This window comes from Temnothorax nylanderi, unplaced genomic scaffold (genome assembly GCF_030848795.1).
Source record: "Temnothorax nylanderi isolate EJ_2023f unplaced genomic scaffold, tnyl_v1.0 TNYL_tig0011_pilon, whole genome shotgun sequence".
Lineage (NCBI taxonomy): Eukaryota > Metazoa > Arthropoda > Insecta > Hymenoptera > Formicidae > Temnothorax > Temnothorax nylanderi.
This window is the reverse complement of record NW_027249073.1, coordinates 1,885,243-1,897,518: the sequence shown is the minus strand read 5'-3', so window position 1 is coordinate 1,897,518 and position 12,276 is coordinate 1,885,243. Positions and strand designations below refer to the sequence as shown.

General features: G+C 45.0%; 1 protein-coding gene across 2 annotated transcripts in view; it reads left to right on the top strand.

The window, feature by feature from the left end:
• Reck (reversion-inducing-cysteine-rich protein with kazal motifs) overlaps nt 1-12,276 on the top strand; it is a 37,553-nt gene that overhangs the window by 18,464 nt on the left and 6,813 nt on the right. Inside the window, exons 1-2 of one of the 2 annotated variants that reach the window (XM_071697235.1) lie at nt 417-1,430; nt 11,278-11,330. In XM_071697235.1, the coding sequence (XP_071553336.1) occupies nt 1,325-1,430; nt 11,278-11,330 (159 nt within the window). In that variant the 5' untranslated portion in view covers nt 417-1,324. Of the gene's footprint in view, nt 1-416; nt 1,431-11,277; nt 11,331-12,276 lie in introns of those variants that run through there. The other variant, XM_071697236.1, reaches the window with a different exon arrangement.

The window sequence follows — 12,276 nt, the reverse complement described above, 5'->3', positions numbered from 1 at the left end:
GGCGAGGCATCGATAAAAAATGGATCGTCCTCCGCGGTCCAGTCTCCGGCCGCGTTAATAAATCACGAAGCGTAGAAAAATTCGGGCTATGCACTTCGACAGAATCCCTCGACATTTAATTGAGCCGTTTGCCACGCGTAAAACCATGCAACATGAACTTCCTTGATTGATTGATAATCCTATTTCTAGATACGATCGTGAGTAATGCCGGGTCTAATCTTATCTGGCTAAAGTATCTGTTTCTAGCGTTTGGAGCGAGCACGACGGACGAAATGTCCCCCCTAAACACGAGGATTATTTGTACGGAATGTCACGTGTGTCGATCGCCGGCTCGCGAGCGTATCGGGTACGAGCGTATATCGGATATATATTACGGATTTTACTTCGTACGTCGTATCGCGGCGTTATCAGCGGAAGTTACCGTCCCCGGGTTATCGGCTTTCCTTCTTCTTGGAATACGGAACACTCGAAGCCACAAGGCAAATGGGCCGCGGCGACAGATTTATGGGAGCGGACTGATTTTCGTCTGACCTGCGTGCTCTCGGCTCGGAGACGGATAAGTACTCGAGGAGATACCGCAGCCGGAGAACGAATGCACGGTCAAGTGGTCCATTACGGTCTCCCTTACTCTCTCTCTCTCTCTCTCGCTCGCATCACCGGATTTCGCTACTTGCGCGCGTAACAAAGAACTCGCCACGAGAACTCGCGCGGTCGAGAGGCGACGGGAAGAGGAAAGAATGGAAAAGAAAAAAAAAATACGGCGGGGTACCGTACCGTGTGGGTATACGGTCGAAGATGTCACAATAGCGGGTTGCCCCGCGTGACAGCCGTGCGCGCCACGCGTCTCTTCCCACCCACACACGCAATTCCTCTCGCGCTGTCCCACTCTCTCGCCTCTCTCTCTTTCTCTCGCCCGCCTTCGTCGTTCCCGGGGCCGGGGCTCCCCTCCGATACTCGGGGAGCCGCGGCACTACTCCTCGTTTCTTCCTCTCACCCACTCACTCAAGTAAAAAGCTCGACTCGTGGCTCGTAAGTGCCACGAAAAGCTCAGTCGCTCGCGAGCCGCGTTCGAGTGCGCACCTCTCGGTCCCGTGCGAGTGCCACGTGCGTCTCGTCTCGACATGTGACTCCTTCGTTTCCGAGAGGCTACCTGACATCTTCTCCTCTTTTCCTCTCCTCCTTCCTTCCTTTTCTTCTTTTTCTTTCGCGTCTTTCCTCTTTTTTTCCTCTCTCTTCTCTCACGGCGAAACACACGTGTGTACGGTGGTGAGATGAGGTGAACGCGCGTATCGTTACGCAGGGATTCGAGAGAAGGGTGCTTCGCATGGTGCACGCATCGAAAATGCGCTGCTCGATGATGCTGATGATAACAGCGATTGCGACGATCTTCGCGCCCGTCGCCGGGAATTCCTTCCTCGACGCCGCGCAAGGTAAACAATCTTTTATCTTTCTTCTGCACGGAATTTATAAGGAGACAGGCGAATCGTGGAATAGATTGAAAGGATGATGAATTCATTTTTCTGATACGAATGAACGAGTGAGTTAAAATTAAGAAAAGTCGAATTCCAGATCGAATAAATTCAATAAATGAATTAAAGCGGACTGATAACGATTCATTCCCTCTGCAGAGAAAAAGAAGAAATTGCAAATCAACACTTATATATATTCATATTATACATATATGCAACAATCTTGAAGTGAGATTATGTTGCATTAAACGAAGAAGACTTGCTTGAATGAAATTGTTTATATAATCGAACGAAATTTTATATAGTTCAAGAAAAAAAATTTGAAATTTTTATAAGAAGATTATAGATTGTTGCGTATATACGAGTATATAAATTTTAACCCTTCCTTTTTTTTGTGTGCTATAAACTCCTAATTTTAATTCATCTTTATTCGTGAAGATGCGCTGCTCTATATCATTTCTCGCGCGTTCTCGACGAATTATACAATTAGAAATTTTAATTGGAGAATCTGCTGATAGAAACTGTAATAATTTAAATATTTAATAGCAAAGTTTTTAAAGTTTGGAAAATGCTTAATGCGTTCATTGAAAGTAATTAATGTAAAATTATTGACGTTTGCACTGAAATCAATTGATCCCGCTAAAGATTTTTTTTTGTAAATAGAAGGAGTACAAGAGCCACTATTTTAGCGTGGCGATGCCTTATCGCATCGCCATCAGATGAACCACCGATTATTTTTAAGATCGGTCGGCGCGATGTCGCGCGTCCAATGGCGCTTCTGCACGGCGCGCAAAAATACGAGCCCCGGGACAGATTCATTGAACCCATTCCTCCGGCGAGTGTTCGTCATCGTAGGCATCGTACGACGTACGGCAAGAAGATATCAACGACAACTTCCCGCCACATGTGCGCACGGGACACCGCCGCTCCTCCGATCTCTCCTCTCCGATCCCTTCGTCGCGCTGATTTTTTTCGTGCCTGCGCACCCCGCCGCCCGCATGGCGATTTTTAATGTCTCGCCTCGTTCGTCGCTTGAAAACTCCTCCCCGTGGCCGGGGAACGAGCGAGCCACTCGGGAAGGAGCTTTTTTATCGCGATTCGAACCGAACGTCTCGAGTTCTCACGGATCGTCGCGCGGCAAAAAGCTTCGCTTCCTTCCGCGACACAGTTATCCCCTCGGTTATCCCGTTAGAATTCTTCCAGTCGACACTTAAAATAGTTTAATTTTCTTTTTTTTTTAAATAATATTAGACAATCGAGACTGGACTTCTGATTTGCATCACAGTTACCATGTTTTAAGATCGTGATTGACTTCGAGCATTACATGTATGATTTTCGCGTTAATCATCTACGATTGTTATAACATGGGTCTGTCGTCAAATGAGTTGTTCTGAAAAGTTCGTCTAACTTTCTCTTGACTAAATAAACGTCAATGTCATGAGACAACCGCGGTTCTATAGGACAAAACAAACCCATGTCATAAACACGTTCGCCAAGTAACGAACATCGATTTCAACCGACGGCTGACAAATTCATCGTCGCACTCGCGTGCGAAACGATGACGTAGGCCGCCGATCGCCAATCGCTCTTTCTAATTTTTCGCGCATGGCTCGCCATTGGCAATTAATGAGGCGAAGGCTCCCTTTTCGCGACAAGGAAAATTCATTGCAACGAACGATCGCACAGAATTCTCGCACTCGTCTTTCGATCGCCAGACAGTTCACTGGCAATTCAGCTATCAATCGCTTAAAATTTTCGATCGAGCTACTAGTCGAATTTCGCGTGTGCGCGCGCCCGCTTTACGGTATCCATCCGAGAGCCTAAAAATTGAAGGACTCTATATTTAATGTAAATAATCAGCTTTGTAAATATATTTGTGTTTATTTTACGAAAAGTTGCTTTGGAAAAATTTGTGTTGGTAATTGTCCATCTCGCGCTCCTCTCTGGCTTCCTCACGCACTCGCGAACATATACCACGATGCGTACGAGTCGACTCATCTCGAACGAAATAACTGGAATCTGGAATATTGAGAATAGCGAGACTAATTGAGACACGTTTGTACACGGGAAAGATCTTGGAGTTTCTTTGACATTAAAAGGAGCAATCTCAGAATATTTAATATTTAAGAAAACACTCTCGCTTGCCGCACAGTCGCAATTATCACCGATATATGCGAGCTAGCGCGAGATAACATAATGTTAACGATATTACGCGCCTCTTCGCATTTTGTCCCCGATAATCGTAAATCGAGCGCAATCGCGGGTCGCAGACTCCCCGTCGGGAGTATTTGTTTTATCGAGATGAAGCGCTCCTTATTTTCCACGACGGCGCATTTTCTCTCTCTCTTTCTCGCCGTTTCTCCATATCTCTGATCCCTTTAATCTTTTCTGAAATTTACACGTGCACGTGCACGTATATCCGTGTGAACAAGGTGTTGTTAACGGTCCCCGGTCTCTCCACCTTCGGCCCGGCTCGGAGGCGTATTTGCGCGTACGTATAATAAGAGAAAAGAGAGAAAACATACGCATAAGCGAGGCAGCATAATATCCACATACGAGAGCCAAAGGTGATAACGCGTCGCGATTCTCCCGCTCGCTCGCTGCTCGTTCAATCGTGCACTTATCAATACGCAACGCGGAAAACAACGCGGACTATCTACGTGGACTATTGTCTAAGAAAAAAACCTACATATATGCAGGCTCTATAAAATCAAAGATCCAGTACGTCCAAGTATCGAATATGAGGAGAGAAACTAATTCTTTATTCCATTTACAGATTGGAATTTTATTTTAATATCGAGTTTTATCTTTATTTCCAGCTTTGAATTTAATTTTTATCGGACTGTAATTTAAAGCTGGTGCAATACGTGCGCTATGAAAATATCACAGCATTATTGGGTCGTTCTCATAAATCAACGGCGATAGATCTTCCATTCATCATTCACAGTTCTTCCATTCGCATCGTGCGCGATACCGGGGTGTAAACAGCGCCGTAATAGACATCACCGACGACGCGAGTGCGATTTACATAGAACGCGAATTGCATCCATGTGTCGCAAATGATTAACACGTTACGCGTCGGTTTTGACGGGCGCAGGCACGCAGAAGCAATTTATTTACACGACTGGGAAATGTACGTAATCCGCTGGCACGCGCGTATTACAAAATTTGCCGCTTGATTTATAGTTACACAGCACGCGCGTCAATGATTATATGGTCCCCGTGGCGTTACGTAATTATTCTATCCTAATGATATACGGACACGACACCTTCGTCGTATATTGGAGATAAAAGAAATCGAAATGAGCAGAATCCGATCTACATCAGTAAAATTTCATATGATTTTCTGTCTCTCTCTTTCTTTTGCCGACGATATGGTCTAATAGTCAGTCATTACATTATTATCGTGCGATAATACAATTTTCGCGCGTTTGCATAAATATAATTGCACAAATTATTTGACGGAAAAACAGCCATTGCGACTTTTTAGCGACTTAATCGCGATGGGAGATCGCTCGCGATCGTAACGATGTCCACTCGGAATTGATTAATTAATAAATGGGCGTAAAGGAAGCCGGTGGTCGTTTTACAGGATTCGCGTAAAAAACGGCGGGATAATTGGCAGTTTATCGCGCGTATACGCACGTAATTCGCGCCTTTTAATGCCGGCGAGAGTGTCGATCGTAATGATTCCCGGGTGTAAATTTGACGCCGGTTCTAGGCGCGTAAAATCCCCCGTCGCTCGACAACGCCGAGCGTGTAATTTCGCGCGTGTCTCTCGCCGCGACTGGAAATTGGAGCGGCGACTTACGCAAGCAAGTATAATATGCATAATGTACGAGTACGCGCACCCACAGCCGCACTCTCTCGATCGCCGATCCGAGATCGATACCCTTAATTAACCATTAACATCCGCTCATCGCCGCCTCCGATACGCCCTCGTGGACCGTCAATGCATTATTATGCGTCGGCTCGTACGTTTTCCAAGTAGTTCTAATACCACGCGGATCTGGGGGAGTTCCGCGACTTAATGGCACTCAATGAGCCATTATACTTCTAATGCACTTTCAAAAGCTGAGCGAGAACCTTCATTTTAGAAAATACATATTAATTTCCTGAAACTAGTGCACGATCATTGATATCGCGAATATTAATTATACGAGTTTTACACGCGCAAAACGGAACTGTCGTTATTCCATTATTGTGAATAAATATCAAAATTTACATTTTATAACTGTGTGCGGTCTCGAGAGATCTGAAAATTATTTATACGGTTTCAATTTTAATGCCGCTGCGTATCTCCGGAGGATTTTCGTAAGTTTCGAAAATTCATGCGTCGTCACCCGCGTACCGAATCGATAATTTTCATGTCAGTTGTACGTATATCACGCTCAATGGCAATTAAATCGGTGGCACGCATTCAGAAATTCTGGAGACACGTGCGTTGTAATAATTTGGTCGATCGAAATCTGTTTAATCTCTGGAAGGGGGAGGGGTTCTTTTTCTCATTTCCTTTTCTCCGGTTTCTTTTTTTACGAGCGGACCTCCTCTCGACGATTCCGACAATAAAACGCAGTCGAAAGCGTCGGCGAACACCGCGATGTCTCATTCTGTTCACGTAATAGAAAATAATAAACGGCAATGATGAGCCATAATAATGATTATCCGCTAAACGATGATGTAAATATGGAGATAAAGACGGGAAAGGAAGAAGGCAGCGAGATCGTCGGGGACGCATGACGAAGCGAATGTACGAAAGGAGGAGGCGGCGGCTTGGGCGAGCATGTAAACGCTTTCTTCGAGCCTGGAGAACTTCCTTCGATTTGTCCCGTCGCGTCGTGTAGTAGCGTTTCTGACAGTCACAATCGCGGGGAAGAAAAATCCAAGATTTGTAGATTAATTGATATAATTACAGTGAAGAAACACAAAACGATATTACGCACTATTATATACATATTATTAAGTAAAGCGCTGACGAAGATGAAGAAAGTCACATTCGTGATAATTGTATTAGTATAATGAAATATAAGCTTTGTGTATATAATGTAGTTTTATATTATTTTCAAATGATATAAATCGAATATATACAAATACAATCTGGCGATACATTAAAAACTCAATTGATCGGAAGGATAATAGGATTGTGATGGTTATATCAATTTCAAAAGACAGATCGCTCTCGTTACAATGTTAGAGACATAGATCGTAATTAGGGAGATACCGAGGGACTTTTTGTGGATTCTACGGCGACATTCGATGGTGTTCTTCGGAGGACCGGTTGTCGCGAACTTTTTGCCGGGGAGAAAAAAGAAGGAAGCAACAGATCTCGAGAGACAGAGAGAAAGAGAGAGAACAAACGAAGGGGTTAAAAGAGAGAAGGACTGCCAGAAGTCTCCGAAAGACTCTCCATCATGAAGATTACTTACATGAAAACCTCCGTCGATATATACCCGCTCATGGTGTATACTGCGCGCGAGAGGAGAGATAAATAAACACATAAAACCCCAGTGACAGCTTCACGCTGGATAAAAACATGTCGAGAGACACGTATCTCGATTCCCTTCTCCTTATCTTCCCCACGTGTCCCCTTCCCGCCGATCCCTTGTCGATTTCCTCCTTCTCTTTCTCTCTTCTTCGCGCCATAAAACGCACTGGGCGCGAGTTTGATGACTGTATTAATTATGTATAGTACAATTCCTCCGACTCTACGTGCGCGCATCGTTCGCCTGTCGGCAGCATCTAATTATGCCTTCGCACGAGGATTATCGCGTCTGTATTTGCGAATAACGACGCGGCGCGTTCATAATCGCCGATAATGGCCGGCAGATTGCGAAAAGGTAGGCTTCGCGAGAATTGATTATCGCACGATTAATGAGTGTCAGCCAGATCGACAATGGATGAGATGTCTTTTATTTGAAGAATATTTATATTTTCAAACCCAGTCCTTTCATTTATGTCGCGAAGATTAAGCATTTAATTCCGCGGTAATAAATTCCTCTCGGCTCGTCTCAATTATATTTTCTTACGCAACTGGAGAAAGATTTTTTTCTTTGGAATCCCTATTTGCAGAGAGACGAGCACTTGAAACTGTGGTGCGTCGAAAAAAGAATTTTATCGGCGTCCATTGCAATCTTGCACAGAAAAAAAGAAGTATTAAATTAAAACTTATATACGCAACAATTTATAATCTTCTTATTAAAAATTTTAATTTTTTTCTTGGTTAAATTATATAAAATACTTCATTCAAGTAAATTTTCTTCGTTTAATGCAATATAATCTCATTTCAAGATTTCCATGTTGAAACTAAAGATATTCAAATCAAGAATATATATTTTTTTCTATGTGCGAAGAGCTTTTACTGGCTTTCTGGAGTCAGCGTGCGTATAAGTACAGTCATATCCGCTGACAGGAGTGTGGGAGAATTGCGCGGAGTTTTTTTTGTTTTGTTACACGAGATGACGCCGATGATGTCGCAGCCGAAAGACGCAGCTGCGAGTGCAGTTATGCGACCGTGTATATGCAACGGCGGAGCCCGCGGGTCGTGTATACATCAGTATACATGCGGAGTCGGACAGCGCGCGCGAGGGAACGAATGTTGCACGACACATTCCCGTCGATCGACGTCACCTCGGGTCGCTCGTTTAAATTCGTCGAGGAAACGCGCTCGCCTCGTTCCGAGAAGGATTCGCGGCGAAGCTACGTCGATTCGCCGTAAATTACGCGCGTGAAGACACGCTTATTGTCTCGGCACGCATGGACCGACATACCGATCGCCCGAGCGGCCACAGGATGCGGACCGAGCACGCAGGACATTAACGATATATACTGATACTGATAAATGATTTATGTTGCATAGATATCGCGATGCATTATTGATGTCAATCACGATCGCGACTTAATTAGACGGACGGTCAAGGTGGTTCATGTTCGACGGTCTTTATTACTTTCAAATGCGATTAATACACGGATAGCAATATTATCTTCTCGATTCCCGTTAGAGACTGGCTCAGAAGCTGAAACGCAAAATCATATATGCACCGCGTGTAAATTTAGACGCGCCGTTTCGCGGATTACGGCGCGCAGACGGATTTACTGCAGATGAAATCTGTCATTATCGGCACGGGGCATCAGCGGCCGCGGCGAGTGTGCCATTAGGCGCGTTCGACGTGGCGTTTGAAAAACAAAGAGGAGAAAAGCGAGAAACAAAGCCGCGAGAGAAAACGTCGAATTAAATTTACAACACGTCTCTGGGGCACGGCATTATGATCCGCGCAACGTGTAATCCACACACGAGATGAACGCGCGCGCGCGCGCGCGCGATCGTTCTCGGAAGGATTCGCGAGTATTATATTGTCGTTTCCTATTTTGTTATGCTAATGTCAGAGAGACGACGGACTGCGAGACCGAGCTCCTTCAAGCTTCATCAAGCGCATTAATGGCGTTTAAAATGCCACCGGTCCCTCTCGGTGGAATCTTATATTAGTCAAATTAAATGGTCTACTTTATTAAGCGCTGCTTGTCACTTCTCGGCATACCACTGTCGTCGCCGATTCCTCTCCCCTATTATTACATTATCGTTAATTATACAATTTCATCTTTTACCGTTCTCTTCGAGAAGTTGGAATATTTTCTCTCTTTTGCGCTCTTTTTTTCCTCGGATAAATTTTAATGCGGCGTCTCTGGAAAATAAAACGTTCCGCATTCATAAGTGGCACGATTTGAATTGCATTCGTCGATCCGATGTTTCTCGTCAAAGTCACGAACATTTCGGCTTCTCGGGTAGCGCGTGGTAGGATAAAGTGAAGGGGGCCCCACAGTTTAGATCGGTGTAAACGCCGGATGGCCGCGAACGACGCCCGGCTATTTTTGTGTCGTCCGCAACAGGAGCCACAAAACGCCGCGTTTAAAGGCGCGAGACGCACTTGTCGCGTCGCCGCGCCGCGCCGCGCCCGCGCCGGCCGCGAATTTCACGTGGAAACGCCAAGGTCCCTTGTGGCAACGATTCGATTAAAGGCCCGTCTTAAACGACCCGCGCGAGTTTTTACGACGGCCGAGGTGGTTGCGAATGCACTCACATGCGTAATGAGTAAAAGAACAAAGAAAAAAAGAACGGAATAAAAGAAAATGAAATCGAATAAAAATTCCCGCGTGCGGTCGAAGTCACGGCGATAAACCGAAGAGTGTGGCAAGTTTCCACGATCTATAATGGTAACCCGCGTTGAGAGCGGAGAATATGATTCCACAAGTCATCGCCGATATATTTTAGGAGCGGACGTGAATAACTCGGTGACAAACGGATAAGTGCCAGGTGTCGGTGAACCGAAACCGATATCTAGCCAAACATTCGTAATTTATTCTGTAATAGGAGAACGTTCCTCGGGACTCGAGCACCCTCCTGTTTGCTCCAGGAATGCAAACGATCCCCGGCGCGACTGATATCCCCCATTCCCGACAATACGGCCGATAATTATAATTCCTTGTAAGTGTCGTGAAATTCAGACGATCTTGCGCGTGCAAAAACTTTACGAATACTTCGAGTAATATTTGTAGAAGGTTTTGTATATAGGTTTCACTTTATTTTCACTGGAGATTATGTCGATTGTTCGTAAGAAATGCGCTCTACGTTTGTGTATACATAACCGGAATCGAACGATTCTTCGAAATGAAGCGCGAGAAAGGGAGAGAGCAACAATTTGCTCTTAATTGGTATCTATTAGCTTCATTGTAACGCAGTCCATACGTGTCGGCGCGGCCGCCACGGCGGCCCTTACGATTTCAGTCGCCATTCAAAAGGCCCCCCTTTCACACGAGTCACTTTGATCGAACCCGCATGTTAACCCCGCGTAAAGTCGTTAAAGATCTTTCACGTCAAACGCGACACGTTGGGAGGAGCCGTTGACAGCCATTCACGTCAGAAATATAGAAATAGGAATAAACGCGCGTTCTGGTCCATAATTCTCTGGTACATAATTACGTCACAATCGAGGCGTTGTAAGGGCAACAAACTGTCCACCGGCGATAAGCTTGAAACTCGAAAATCAGTCTTTCTCTTGAGACGAGCTCAAAAGTTCGTCGTTAAATATAAAAGTAGACTCTCGAAGGACAGGATATCTTATTCGATTGTTCGATCCAAGTAACGTACCGAACAATTTCCCCCCCGGTCGTTTAATAATTGAAGACGCTGGGAAGAAAGGGGACACACGGAATGCTTCTCGACTGCACGCCACTGCAGTTAGATGGAACGGAAGCTTTAATATTTAAGACCACCGCACCGGCGAGAAACGCCCGCGACAATCGTCTCGACTTCTGTCCTATTTTATTTTACGTTCTGTTAAAAAACGTTAATGCAAATACAATCGTTTCGCCGTTATAATATAACGTTATCGCAGTGATGAATGTAAATTATTGCGTTCAAAAATGTGAAAAAAGACAGCAAAAATAATTTTTTGTAATTTTGTACAGATGAAAATAAAACAATTTAGATAAATAAATTAAATAAATTAAGTGAGGATGTACGCGATCTTTGATTTTTGTTTTTGTAAACCGGAATCTTCGAATTTCAACTATATGTGAGGTCCCCCGGGGGGCCAGAGTTTTGACACTACGTGCCCCCGTGTAAACCCTTGAAAACGGATCCTTTCTCTTCCTCTCTGCCCCTCTTATGCTGACGTAATGCAGGACACGCGTCTGTTTCGTGTCGGCGGAAAAGTGGAGGAAAGGTTCTCGAGCGTGACCGAGGTTTATCGGGCTATATAGTTTCCATCTGTTCTCTTGACGCACGAAGATAATATCCGTCCTTCTGTTGCAGAGATGTCCTGTTGCTCGCTGGCTGCTGGATCCTGCCGGAATGTGTGCTCCAAGGTATGCATTTTAAACAAGTACATCATACTGCACTCTCGCATCGCTTCTTTAAGAGACCCTTAAGAGAAAATTTCTGGAAATTTTCGCATTCCAAAGATAAATGTAATTAAGCTAAGTTCAGTCCGCCTGACTGATTACTACATGGTAAAATTGAAAGTAAACGGCTGGGAGCAAAACACCGAGCGATTCGCGAAATCTAAAATTGCTCGTAAAATTAATATTCGAGATTGTATAAAGATACGCCTTTTTCGCCGCGATAAGAAATTAGCCGTGGCCCCACGCCGCGGAGTACAATCTATTAATTATGCCCGGAGGAAGGAAGAACCCCGTGGGAATGTCAAAAAGACAATCTCGACGGCATAATCATTCGAATGCGATATCGCGCGGTTGATAAATATCCGTGGGCCGAACCCGGGACGATAAAGGACACGAAATATGTCGTGTCCACGGATATATTAGGATCCGGGAAATAAAAACGGAACGATAAGGAGAGAGAAAGAGAGAGAGAAAGAGTGGAAATGGATAGGTGGAAAAAAAGACGAGAGGAGAGAAGGATGCCTCGTTGCTTCCTTCGATGAGGGTATCGCGACGTGGGGTGCGTCCCGGCTGCAGCTTCTTTAGAGGTGACTGCGGGAGCCTCCTCTTCGAAGATAATATCGGAGACACCGGGGGCCCGCTGCGAGATTTACGCGAGAGCCCGGGGCGCCCCGCGGGCTCATTCATACGCAAATATTACGAATTGACGCGTTGAACACGGTGAACGTACCGTGCGTTATCAATGATATCGTGTCCCCACGCAGTTTATTCGGAGGGCGGGAGGGAGACGTACTTCGAGTAACCTTTTGCTGATTTCTGATTACGGAATGGCTCACACATGGAGGATCTCGTCCATAGAGGATATTTTATTGCTGCGGAGGTCGCGATGTGAATTTATTCGCGATATCAA